A 13,624-nucleotide genomic window follows, 5' to 3' on the forward strand; every position below is an offset into this window, starting at 1 on the left:
ATGAACTCACCCATAAAACGCAAGCAAATAGCAGAGTGGATTAGAGTCCAAAACCCTACCATATGCTGTCTACAAGAAACACATATGAGAAAGGTAGATACACATAGGGTGAAAGTAAGAGGGTGGAGCCAAATCTATTGGGCATCAACTGACAAAAAGAAGGCAGGAGTCGCAATCATCATATCCAACAAAGCCAAAGTAAAAATAAATCTAGTTAAAAAAGATAGGGAAGGTAATTACATCCTGATAAAAGGCAGTATAGACAGTGAGGAAATATCTGTACTCAACATGTATGTACAAAATGGCATAGCATCCAAATTTCTAAAGGAGAAACTAGAGGAACTCAAGGATGAAATAGATAGAAAAACTATACTAGTGGGAGACCTGAACCTTCCTCTATCCAAACTAGATAAATCAAACCAAAAAATAAGAGGTAAGAGAAGTAAATGAAATCTTAGAAAAATTAGAGTTAGTAGACATGTGGAGAAAAATAAATGGGGAAAAAAGGAATATACCTTTTCTGCAGCACATGGTACATTCACAAAAATTGACCATGTATTAGGGCATAAAAACATTGCAAACAAGTGCAAAAAAGCAGAAATAATAAATGCAACTTTCTCAGATCACAATGCAATGAAAATAATAATTAGTAAGGGAACATGGAGAGGTAAATCGAAAATTAATTGGAAATTAAACAATATGATTCTCCAAAACCAGTTAGTTAAAGAACAAATCATAGAAACAATTAATAACTTCATTGAAGAAAATGACAATGATGAGACATCCTTTCAAAACCTATGGAATGCAGCCAAAGCAGTACTCAGGGGGAAATTTAAATCCTTGAGTTCATATATTAACAAATTAAGAAGGACAGAGGTCAATGAATTGGGCATGCAAATTAAAAAATTAGAAAGTGAACAAATTAAAAATCCTCAGATGAAGACTAAATTAGAGATCCTAAAACTCAAAGGAGAAATTAATAAAATTGAAAGTCAAAGAACTATTGGTTTAATAAATAAGACTAGAAGCTGGTACTTTGAAAAAACAAATAGAATAGACAAAGTACTAGTCAGTCTAATTAAAAAAAGGAAAAAATTAAACCAAATTGACAGTATCCAAGATGAAAAAGGAGACCTCACCTCTAATGAAGAGGAAATTAAGGCAATCATTAAAAACTACTATGCCCAATTATATGGCAACAAATATGGCAATCTAGGTGATCTGGATGAATACTTACAAAAATATAAATTGCCTTAACAACCCCATTTCAGAAAAAGAAATTGAACAAGCCATCAAAGAACTCCCTAAGAAAACATCCCCAGGTCCAGATGGATTCACAAATGAATTCTATCAAACATTCAAAGAACAACTAATCCCAATATTAAACAAACTATTTGACAGAATAGGACAAGAAGGAGTTCTACCAAATTCATTCTACGACACAAACATGGTACTGAACCCAAAGCCAGGCAGGTCAAAAACAGAGAAAGAAAACTATAGACCAATCTCCTTAAGGAATATAGACGCAAAAATCCTAAATAGGATACTAGCAAAAAGACTCCAGCAAGTCATCACAAGGGTCATCCACTATGACCAGGCAGGATTCATACCAGGAATGCAAGGATGGTTCAATATTAGGAAAACCATCCACATAATTGACCATATTAATGTAAAAAATAGACTTGAATACAGGACTACAATCCCCACGAGCCTTTGCTCCACTTCCCCAGAATGCCATATAATCTCACCTGGGCCGAGATCGAGAAGGTATTTAAGCTGATTCAAAGGCTTTTGAGGCTCTCTTGGCTCTTTTTGGACTTCCATTTTAGAGCAGGCGCGTCTCTTGTGTGATGTGAGGTTATTTTGTCTAGGCCTCTGGCCTAGGCACATGTTTCTTACTTGTATATTCTTTAATCTTTAACCTTTAATAAACCTCTAAAAAATATAATACTTCTTGCAGAGAGAAACTAATTTCTACCTGCCTCAGTCTCCCTGTCTCCCCTAAATTTTAATCTTTACATTAACAAGCAAACTGACAAAAATCACATGATTATCTCAATAGATGCAGAAAAAGCCTTTGATAAAATACAACACCCATTCCTATTGAAAACATTAGAAAGTATAGGAATAGAAGGGCCTTTCCTAAAAATAATAAAGAGTATATATCTAAAACCATCAGCAAACATCATCTGCAATGGGGATAAACTAGAAGCCTTTCCAATAAGATCAGGAGTAAAACAAGGATGCCTATTATCACCTCTATTATTTAACATTGTACTAGAAACACTAGCAGTAGCAATTAGAGAAGAAAAAGAAATTGAAGGTATTAAAATTGGCAATGAGGAGACCAAGCTATCACTCTTTGCAGATGATATGATGGTTTACTTAAGGAATCCTAGAGAATCAACCAAAAAGTTACTTGAAATAATCAACAACTTTAGCAAAGTTGCAGGATACAAAATAAACCCACATAAGTCATCAGCATTTCTATATATCTCTAACCCATTTCAGCATCAAGAGTTAGAAAGCGAAATACCATTCAAAATCACCCTAGACAATATAAAATACTTAGGAATCTATCTGCCGAGACAAACACAGGAACTATATGAACACAACTACAAAACACTTTCCACACAGCTAAAACTAGATCTAAACAATTGGAAAAACATTGATTGCTCATGGATGGGACGAGCTAACATAATCAAAATGACAATCCTACCCAAATTAATTTACTTATTTAGTGCCATACCCATTGAACTACCAAAAAACTTATTTACTGAATTAGAAAAAACCATAACTAAGTTCATTTGGAAGAACAAAAGATCAAGGATATCCAGGGAAATCATGAAAAAAAAAATGCAAAGGAAGGAGGACTTGCAGTCCCAGATCTCAAACTATACTATAAAGCAGTGGTTATCAAGACAATTTGGTACTGGCTAAGAGACAGAAAGGAGGATTGGTGGAATAGACTTGGCGTAAATGATCTCAGCAAGACTGTTTATGACAAACCCAAAGAACCCAACTTTTGGGACAAAAATCCATTATTTGATAAAAACTGCTGGGAAAATTGGAAGACAGTGTGGGAGAGATTAGGTTTGGATCAACATCTCACACCCTACACCAAGATAAAGTCAGAATGGGTGAATGACTTGAACATAAAGAAGGAAACTTTAAGTAAATTAAGTGAACACAAAATAGTATACCTGTTAGACCTTTGGGAAGGGAAAGATTTTAAAACCAAGCAAGACTTAGAAAGAGTCACAAAATGTAAAATAAATAATTTTGACTACATCAAATTAAAAAGGTTTTGTACAAACAAAACCAATGTAACTAAAATCAGAAGGGTAGCAACAAATTGGGAAACAATCTTCATAAAAACCTTTGACAAAGGTTTAATTACTCAAATCAATTGTACAAAAAATCAAGCCATTCTCCAATTGATAAATGGGCAAGGGACATGAACAGGCAGTTCTCAGCCAAAGAAATCAAAACATTAATAAGCACATGAAAAAGTGTTCTACATCTCTTATAATCAGAGAGATGCAAATCAAAACAACTCTGAGGTATCACCTCACACCTAGCAGATTGACTAACATAACAGCTATGGAAAGTAATGAATGCTGGAGGGGATGTGGAAAAGTAGGGACACTAATTCATTGCTGGTGGAGTTGTGAATTAATCCAACCATTCTGGAGGGCAATTTGGAACTATGCCCAAAGGGCGATAAAAGACTGTCTGCCCTTTGATCCAGCCATAACACTACTGGGCTTGTACCCCAAAGAGATAATAAGGAAAAAGACTTGTACAAGAATATTCATAGCTGCACTCTTTGTGGTGGCCAAAAATTGGAAAATGAGGGGATGCCCTTCAATTGGGGAATGGCTGAACAAATTGTGGTCTATGTTGGTGATGGAATACTATTGTGCTAAAAGGAATAATAAAGTGAAGGAATTCCATGGAGACTGGAACAATCTCCAGGAAGTGATACAGAGCGAGAGGAGCAGAACCAGGAAAACATTATACACAGAGACTGATACATTGTGGTACAATCGAAGGTAATGGACTTCTCCATTAGTGGCAATGCAGTGTCCCTGAACAATCTGCAGGGATATAAAAAACACTATCCACAAGCAGAAGATAAGCTGTGGGAGTAAAAACACTGAAGAAAAGCAACTGCTTGACTACAGGGGTGGAGGGGATATGTCTGAGGAGAGACTCTAAATGAACACTCTAATGCAAATACCAACAACATGGAAATGGGTTTCAATCAAGAACACATGTGATACCCAGTGGAATTGCGCCTGGGCTATGGGAGAGGTGGTGGGAGCGAGGGAGGGAAGAAAAGAAAATGATCTTTGTTTCCAATGAATAACGTTTGGAAATGACCAAATAAAAACTAAAAAAAGAAAAAAAAAGAAAGTGAAAAAAAAGATGTATAGGCACAGGGGAGGGGAATATGGTCTACAGGTATGAAGGAATAGGCATAGAGATGTCCTATGAAGAACACTAAAATACTTGGTTGAAGAGTTTATGTAAGCGGGCAGCTGGGTGGTTCAGTGGATTCAGAGTCAGGCCTAGAGATGGGGAGTCCTAGGTTCAAATGTGGCCTCTAACACTTTCTAGCTGTGTGACCCTGGGCATGTCATTTGACCCCCATTGCCTAGCCCTTACCACCCATCTTCCTTGGAACCAATACATAGTATTGATTCTATGACATAAAGTAAGCATTTTTTTAAAAAAGAGTGTATGTATAACAAATGATAGGTAGTGTAAAGTATGGGTTTCTATAATAACTCATACATGAAAGGGAATAAACTATAATAAGGTTGGAAAATTGGGTGGGAATCAAATTTCAAAGGGCTTTAAGTCACAGAGGGGTTTGTATTTGACTCTAGAGACAATAGGGAATCACTGGAGCTTTATCTACACAGGAGTGACAGCTAACATTGTGCTTTAAAAATACCAATTTGACAACTGTCTAAAAGATGGATGGAAGAAGGAAGGGGTTTGAAGGAAGTAATTAGGAAGCTATTAAAATAGTCCGGGTGAAAGATGAAGAGGGCATGAACTAGGGTAGTGGCATATGAGCAAAGTCAGTGAGTCAGTCAATAAGCAATTAGCATTCATTATATGCTAGGGAGTGTTGAATGGAGACACAAATACAAAAAAAAAGAAACATGGTCCCTGCCCTCAAGGAGTTAGCAATCTAATGGGGGAAGACACCCCCCCCAAAAAAAAGAATGTTGAGAAGAGGGAAGGAGAAGCTAGGTCCTAGCCACTAGATGTTTTCTGTTTTTTGCTTTGTATCATAATACTTAGTACATAGGAGACCCTCAAAAAAATGCTTATTTAAACTTTAAAAGACATTAGAACTGATCAACACAATGATAAATCAGGTCAAAAGAATGAAGATGAAACTACTCACCTCCTGAATGAGAACTTTAAATGAAGAAAAAAGACATACATTTATGGACATGACCAATGTGGGAATATCTGGTAGAATTATGAAGCTCTGTATTGAGTGCTTTATTTTTTGAGGTTTTAAAAAAAAAATTGATCAATGTGAGAGCAGAGGAGGTAGCAGGAGGAACAAAATTTTTAAAAGAAAAATCAAGAAGATACTTATGTTGTTATGCTAAATTTATTTCAACATAATGAACTGATGTGTACTGGCATTGCTCTGAATTAAAACTCAAGTTACTGAATCAAACTGCCAAAAAAAGATTGGTGAAAATACTATTGTTAAATATTAATTTTATATTTTTAATTTGTTAGTAAATGTCAACGATTAAAGTTACTAAATTTATTATTATAAAGCATACTTTATCATTTTCCTACTAAAAAGCATTTTAATGCAGTGCCTTAATGTAGTAAGACTGCTAATGATATTAGTATTGAGAATGAATGGAAAATATACATTGGAACAAATGTGATAAATGCCTAAAATGTGAAGTTTGTGTTTTTAAAATCATTGTATGGCTAAGATACACATGGGGTTGTTATAAGGAGCCACAGATAGCCTTCCCAGAGTTTATTCTTCTGATATTGGCCCTTCTGATATTGGATGTATATTGGATATATTGGATATACATCCAATCCCATCCCCAAAACCCTACCATTATTTCTGTGTATAATAAAATTTAAAATATTTAAATACTTAATAGATATTGTTAACTGAAGCTCAAAATTCCCCGTGATCCTTCCAGTTGAGACATTATGATCTACTTCTCCAGCTCTGGAGCATTCTAGGCTGCCAAGCTGAGGAATTTTTTTAGCATTCAGAGCCCCCTCAGGAGACTTTTCATCATGAGAGATCATAGCCTGTAGTTTTTACTCAAAACAGTTAGGTGGCACCCTGGATGGAGTGATGGAGAGAGGAAGACGGTAACGTTGTACAAGTTACCTAATATCAGTTTTCCCATCTGTAAAATGGGGATATTAATAGAACCAACTTCCTATGGTGCTGTTAACCTTTTATATAAACGGCACATTATTACTGTTATTACCTGTGTGATCCTAAGCAATTTCCAACCTCCCTAAATCTGCTTCTTCATCTGTAAAATGAGAAGGATGCACTTAGATGGCCTCTAAGATATTCCCCTCCCGTACAGATACAGGTCAGGGGCCGGAACTTGGTTTCATTGATATAGGGAACTCCCACGTGACGAACTTCCTCTATCATTTCGGGTAAGCCCCTTTCTTGCAATTCCTAGGTCTAAAAGTTGCTCGACTCTAAGCCCTGGTATGTATAGATGTGTCTACATCCAGACACTAACCCCAGTCTTTCGGGTTAAGAAGCGATTTCTCAATCTAATCTTATCGCCACGTCAAACGTCCACCGGGCGAAACCTAAATCTAAGTAGGGTTTTCCCGGATAGGCGGAATTCGAGTAAACCGGAAGGAAGGAAGGGCAGGAGGGATCCAGCCTTGCCCCTAACGCCCAAACGATACCCTTACTTCCTCCTTTTCTTCCAATCAGACCCCAGATTCTTCATCTTCCTTTTCCCGCCCAGCCTTCTGCGCAGGCGCTCGACCTTCCAGCTCTCTGTCCCACCCTGGATGATTCTCCGGGGCTTTCTCTAGAGGGAGGAGAAAACATTTCCGTTTCTGGTGTCATGGCTGACTCTTGTCCGGAAAGTGTTTCCGCTACTACCAGGGATAAGAGAGTACAGTTTGGGAATCGGTTCTTGAATGATCCAGCCCGAGTTTTCCAACATAATGCCTGGTAACAGCCTCTCCAGCTTCCTCCCCAGCATCCAGCCCACTTCCATCCCCATTCCTCCCCTTTTCCAACCTCTAGCCCTGACTCTTCCTTTTTCCCCAGCTTCACAATGGAGCAGTCAGTCATGTATTCTGGACCATCCTTCTGTGACTGGTTGTCACATCCCAACATCCCAGGAAACCCTTGTTGTCAGGCGGTTCCACAGTTCTGCAGGAAGAAGCGGGGAGGGTCGCCCCTTTGCGTCCCTGAACCATTTGTTTGCTTTTCTTCTACAGGGACAATGTGGAGTGGTCGGAAGAACAGGAGGCAGAAGCGGAGAGGAGGGTCCGGGAGAACAGTGCCCAACGGGTACCGCCCGAAAAGCAAGGTGCTGGCGGGTCTCTCATCCCCAAGGCCCTAGAGCTCGGACTCCCCGAGCGTCATAAAACTTAGAAGGGTTGGGGCAAGGGCCGGAGAAGATAATACACCCTAGTTTAAGTGTGTTTTTGGTCTTGCCAGTTACCCACACAACATTTTAAAATCACACACACTCACCCTTTGGCCATTTAAAATCCCACACATATGCACACCCCTCCCTTGGCCGGTGCACGCACACACACATCCACCTCCCCGACTTGGCCAGTTTAAATCCGGCACTCCATACGGCCTAATTAAACGGCTACATCCCTAGACCCAACTTTCCCTGAACCAGTCTCCCTTCTGCTTCCTTCTTCCTTTGAATTCTCAAAATCTTATTCCTATTATGCATTCTTTTTTTGTCTTTGACATTGTTGTCATCCCTACACTTCTTCTTAAATTGTAAGCAGTTCACAGTTTAGGAATTGTGTCTTTTTTTAGAGAAACCTAGTTTTGAACTTAAAGACGCCTAGAGGGCATTGAATCTTACTCCCTCCCCTCCCCCAATCCAATTTTACAGATAAGAAAACAGGCATTGGAAAAGGAAATCATTTGCCCTCCTCACACTGTCGATAAGTATCTGGCAGAATTTTTGTCTAAGGCTTTCTGACTCCAAACCTAGTGTCCTATCTACTGTCAGTAATATTCACTCAGATAGAAAGGGAGGACCAGTAAATCCCAACAAGCTGTGTATTGACTTTGAATAATACAATCCATTAACATTATCTCCATTATAGTGTATTTTTATTTATTTTGTTAAGTATTTGTTTAATTATATTTTAATCTGGTTTGAGAGTTTGGGAGTCTTGCACTGCAGAGTTTGGTGTTTCTGGGCTAATCCATGCTCTAGTTCAGACAAATCAAAGAAACTTCTTGCAGGTTATTATATATACTTGGTTTTTGTGTTTGTACTGAAAAAATATACTTGGTGTCCTAAGGTTCACAACTTTAGTTTTTATCCTTATTGAATTTTGAGTTAACCTCAATCAATAAGCATTTGTTAAGCACTGTGCTGAGCCCTAAAGATACAAAGAAATCTGCATTTATTAGAATTCTCTTTAGCCTTGTTTGTAGATAGAAATTAATGTGATTTGGCCTACTTAGTAATTTGAACAATCTACTTTGAAAATGTGTTTTCTGTATGTTCCTACCTGGCTTATGAAGTGGAAGAATCTCCAACAGACCTTTATTTATTAAGCCTTTAAGTTCTAGCCAGTTAGGGGAAAGGGGTAATTTTTTTTTTCTCAGTACCAGTCTGAAGAGGTTTTTTTGTATGTTTGTTTGTTTGTTTTTTTAAACCCTTACCTTCTGTCTTGGAGCCAATACAATGTATTGTATCCGCTCCAAGGCAGAAGAGTGGTAAGGGCTAGGCAATGGGGTTCAAGTGACTTGCCCAGTGTCACACAGCTAGGAAGTGTCTGAGGCTAGATTTGAACCTAGGACCTCCCATCTCTAGGCCTGACTCTGAATCCACTGAACCACCCAGCTGCCCCCTCTGAAGAGTTTTAAAGGTGAAATATGCCTAGAAAAAGATCAAGAATATTTATTTCCTTCCCAATACCCTTTCCCTGTTGAACTAATAACAAAGGGAAAATTTTCATAACCAATATGGTTAATTAAGTGGCCCTGACCAAAAATATTTGTCCCATGTGCTTAATTTTTAGTCATGGTTTGATTGCATTGATCAGAGTCCTTAAAGTCTTAAATTTGTGGGAAAATAGAATGTTGTGTTAGAGCTGGCATTCGTGCATACCCTAGGAGGAAGTTGGGTGTATGTGCTTTTCCCTGGAAAAGATATGTCAGATGGGTTAAGAAAATTCTACTTCAAAGATGGAAATGAAATGAAGTAAAGAAAAAAAGAGTAGAGAAAAAAACATCAGTACAATATCCTTTGGATAATATATTTAGTAATTGGATAGAAAACCAAATCCTAAGGCCAGACACCTGAAGAAAAAGCATCTTTTCTACTACAGCGTTCACTGTCTCTATTCTCAACTGCCCTTTGATTCATTAACTTTTTGAAATTTCACAATAGCATTTTTCCTTTTAGCCAAAGTTTAACTATCTCTGCTTTTTTAAAAATCTGAAGTAATTTGGGGTTCTAATAATTGAAACAATGTTGGGAAAACGTTTATATGTCCATAAGTAAATTAATTAAATTAGATATAAAATGTTTGGAATATTGATTTAATTGCCTTTTTCTCCTTATAGTTGACTATGAGGTTAATGCTCACAAATACTGGAATAACTTCTACAAAATCCATGAAAATGGGTTTTTCAAAGATAGACACTGGCTTTTTACTGAATTTCCTGAACTGACTCCTAACCAGAACAAAAGCAACCTGAAGAACTTGCTGTTAAAAGACGGTGATTTTGAAATAATTGAACACAGAAACTCTGGCAATGGACTTGGATTAATAGTATCTAATACTCAAGAACAGCACAAGGCTTCTTCACACAGTGTTGATGATAAAGAACAGAAGCACCCCATAGAAGAGACAACTCAGAATACCTGTCATTTGGATATAAACACTGATGGTTTTCCTGGTTCATCAGCTACCTACCGAATTCTAGAGGTAACTCATGCATCAGGCTTAAAAATTTTAATAATGAAACTTATTGTGCTTGATATACTTACTGAATTTTGAGTTAACCTCAATCAATAAGCATTTGTTAAGCACTGTGCTGAGCCCTAAAGATACAAAGAAATCTGCAAATAATAGCAGACTGAAGACTTTAGGTTGATTCTCATATGTTTGGGGTCTTTTAAAACAAAAATGACCCAGACAGGACCAGAGTGAAATTTTAGAGGTAATTTCACTCTGGCATAAACTACTGTCAAATATGTAGAAATATATTTGGTTTTCCAAATATCTTAGTGCAATTTTTTTCTTTTCTTTTTTATCTTAGAGGACTTTTAAGCTATTAAAACTTTAATAGCATAACTTTAAAACTATTCCCCAAACATGGGTGAAATTTCTTCAGTCTAAAATTGAACAGTGACTGAAATGTGGTTCTACGATTAAGAAAGAGTCTATGTAGTATAAGAACTTCCATTACCTAACAATTCACAAGGCTGTCCAGAAATACTTGCCAAAAAATTTCAATTTAGTTTATTAAGCTTTTTTTCTGTCAGACTATATTTCTGGTTCTGTAATGAAAGTTATTAGAAAAATAGCATTTTAGAACCAATTTTGAACAGCACAAAACTCTTATTGGTTCCATAAAATGAAAGAACTTCACTCTATTCTATAGGAGCTCCATTTGCTTAAGAGAGTACCTACTGTTGTACTTTAGGTCTGCTTTTCCATGCCTAAACTAAGGTCAAATTGTGGTTTAGTAATCACCTTTTAGAAATGGTGATTAAATCTGCCAGAAGTCAAAGGGTGGGATGAGAAAAGAAAGAAAGCATCTTTTTATAAGCCCATTGTAACTTTACTGGGTTAATCAGCCAAATAACTGGAAAACTTTCTATGAATAACACTTCTCTCTGCAGGTTGGCTGTGGTGTGGGAAACACGGTCTTTCCAATTTTACATACTAACAAGTAAGTTATAAAGTTAAAATGTGACAAAAATGTGACAACAAAAAGATAAGAACTGAGTTTATTTTTAATGACCTCATGTAGTTTTAGCCAGTCTAGGAATTAAAGTATTATCTTAATTATCTAATGCCTCTAGAGCAGAAGTTCTAAACTTTTTTTGTGTCATAGGTCCCTTTTGAAAATCTAGTGGAGCCAATGGACCCCTTCTGAGAATTACATTTTTAAATATGTAAAATAAGATAGGTAGGCTTATAATAGTCGAATTTTTTTTTTTACAAACACTTTCCCCAAATCAAGACCTTCCAGAGGAGTTCTTATCCTAGACAGCTAGCTTAATGATCCTGTCCCTTAAGTGGAAGTGATAAAGACTCTTTCCTATTTTGCACCTTCCCTATTTGCCACAAGGAGTGAGCCTCCTTTCCTCCAGTTTTTTGTTCTCTGTCCAGTCAGGTCTCACCTATTATCTGTGCTCCAGTTTCTAGAAATAATCCTCTCTTCTCTATAATAACAGACATGCCTGAAACACATTCTACTAACATTCTGATGTTTTTTATTTGGTTAGTTGTTTTTAAAATTATATTCACTATGTGTTTAATAAAAGGGGACTAGCTGAACAAAGAAAATTATAGACGGTCACTGCCCTACAAGACATCATCATCAAGTCAAGATCAGATTGATAAACTGAATTATTGTTCTATTGCTAGTATAGAAGTTTTACCTCATACTAAATGAAGTTTTTACAGGAAAAAACAAGCATTTGGGCATGAGTAAGGAACATATAGCTACATTAAGAATTTACTAGGGTATGACCAAATATAAGAGAGTAAGGAATCATTAATTATGATTTGTAATATTTAAGTATATATAGACCCTAGAACAGCAGTTCTCAACTTCTCAATTTGTAGCAATGAGAATGTATAATGCATATCAGGTATTTACATTCCGAATCATAACTGTAGCAAAATTACAGTTTTGAAGTAGCCCCCAAAATAATTTTTTTGTTTGGGGTCACTGCAACATGAGGAACTGTATTGCGGGGTCACAGCATTAGAAAGGTTGAGAACCACTGCCCTAGAACATTTAAGTTACTCTGTCTTTGGAGCATGAGGAGTTTGAACAGTTAGCATTTTATACATTTGAATAAATGGATTTTTGTAATTGTTTATTGATTTTGCAACTGTTGTAAAGTGATAAAAAGATTGCTTTAGAATAACTAGTAAGTTATAGATATGTAATACTTTGAACAAACACCCTAAAAGGAATTGCTCTGATTATGTGTCTGTCATGAATTAATATGGCCCTTCAAGACCCAAGGCCTCAGCTCTCACTTTCTGTTGCATTAACTGCTGCTGCATTGGGTTAGACGATCAGATTAAGGTGTTAAAGGGAATTCCAAATTTCCACTAAATTTAAAGGTTTTTCCCTTATCCTCTTACTTAGCCTATACCTCACCAAGTTCCCTAAAATAAAACAAGAATTTTAATCAGAATGGAACATAATAGCACTGATAGTGAGTAGTTTATATGTAGAGCTATCAGATATATTGATTCTTAAAATCCTAGAAAGAGAAAAAGGATAAGTGAACATTTTAGCCAATTTTTCTACCTTATGTATCTCTTCTATCTCTAATGATTGTCTATTGCTGTGATGGTAAACCTGTGGCATGTGTGCCACAGACAGCACACAGAGCCCTCTCTGTGGGCACATACACCATTCCCCATCAGAGTTCATTGCTAGAAAAGCAGAGGGACTTGGGCTGAGCTGCTCCCTTTCCCTTCTCCACTGTGCCTGAGGACATTTTTTGGGAGTTTACTCTCTCACTTGTGAGGTAAGGGGGCAGCTCACATGCAACAGAACTGGAGGGGAGGAGAATGCTTGGACCACTCTCCTCCCCCTCTCCATGCTTGCCTGAGAACATTCTTCACTTAACCACCCCTCTGCCCAGCAGCCCAGTGGAAGCCCTACCTCCCCTATCTGGTGTAAAGTGGCTAGGGTAGGGCAGGTGGCACAAGGCATGCAGTCTTTGGAGGGTGGGAGGAAGCATAGCCCTCTGTCTCTAAAAGGTTCATCATCATTGTGTTGGCTTGAAATATGTCTAACATTCTACAAATTGATAGTAAAAACATGTCACTTCTATTTATTATGCTTATTTTAGTGACCCTGGACTCTTTGTATATTGTTGTGACTTTTCTACTACAGCTGTAGATCTTGTCCAGGTAAGTGAGATATTATATATCAGCAACTTTCACCTGCTTTGAGGGAACAGATGAATCTGTTAAATATCTAAGGTACTTCACTATGTTCTCTTCCTGCTAAGGCTTAAAATAAAAAGGTTTTTATTGTTCTTTCTAAAATAAATATCTGCTTAACTCCTTTCATAGTAGTTTAGAACCTTCATTTGCTAAGGATCACAATGGTATTTTGCTATAAAAAGAACTTGACTATCTCTGCTATTAACCAACT

The 13,624-nt window shown here is 37.1% G+C and overlaps 1 protein-coding gene and 1 long non-coding RNA gene across 3 annotated transcripts in view; one reads left to right on the plus strand and one right to left on the minus strand.

Moving 5' to 3' along the window:
- Nucleotides 1-7,008, minus strand: part of LOC130457239 (uncharacterized) — a 160,018-nt gene extending 153,010 nt beyond the window's left edge. Inside the window, exon 1 of the long non-coding RNA XR_008916399.1 lies at nucleotides 6,507-7,008. This is a non-coding gene — a long non-coding RNA (uncharacterized LOC130457239). The remainder of the gene's footprint in view (nucleotides 1-6,506) is intronic.
- Nucleotides 7,009-7,030: 22 nt separating this feature from the next.
- The window catches only part of METTL2A (methyltransferase 2A, tRNA N3-cytidine), a 31,695-nt gene continuing 25,101 nt past the window's right edge, over nucleotides 7,031-13,624 (plus strand). Inside the window, exons 1-5 of one of the 2 annotated variants that reach the window (XM_016430605.2) lie at nucleotides 7,031-7,225; nucleotides 7,498-7,589; nucleotides 9,830-10,194; nucleotides 11,115-11,164; nucleotides 13,317-13,377. In XM_016430605.2, the coding sequence (XP_016286091.1) occupies nucleotides 7,116-7,225; nucleotides 7,498-7,589; nucleotides 9,830-10,194; nucleotides 11,115-11,164; nucleotides 13,317-13,377 (678 nt within the window). In that variant the 5' untranslated portion in view covers nucleotides 7,031-7,115. The remainder of the gene's footprint in view (nucleotides 7,226-7,497; nucleotides 7,590-9,829; nucleotides 10,195-11,114; nucleotides 11,165-13,316; nucleotides 13,378-13,624) is intronic. The other variant, XM_001376371.5, reaches the window with a different exon arrangement.

Source organism: Monodelphis domestica, chromosome 2 (genome assembly GCF_027887165.1).
Source record: "Monodelphis domestica isolate mMonDom1 chromosome 2, mMonDom1.pri, whole genome shotgun sequence".
NCBI lineage: Eukaryota > Metazoa > Chordata > Mammalia > Didelphimorphia > Didelphidae > Monodelphis > Monodelphis domestica.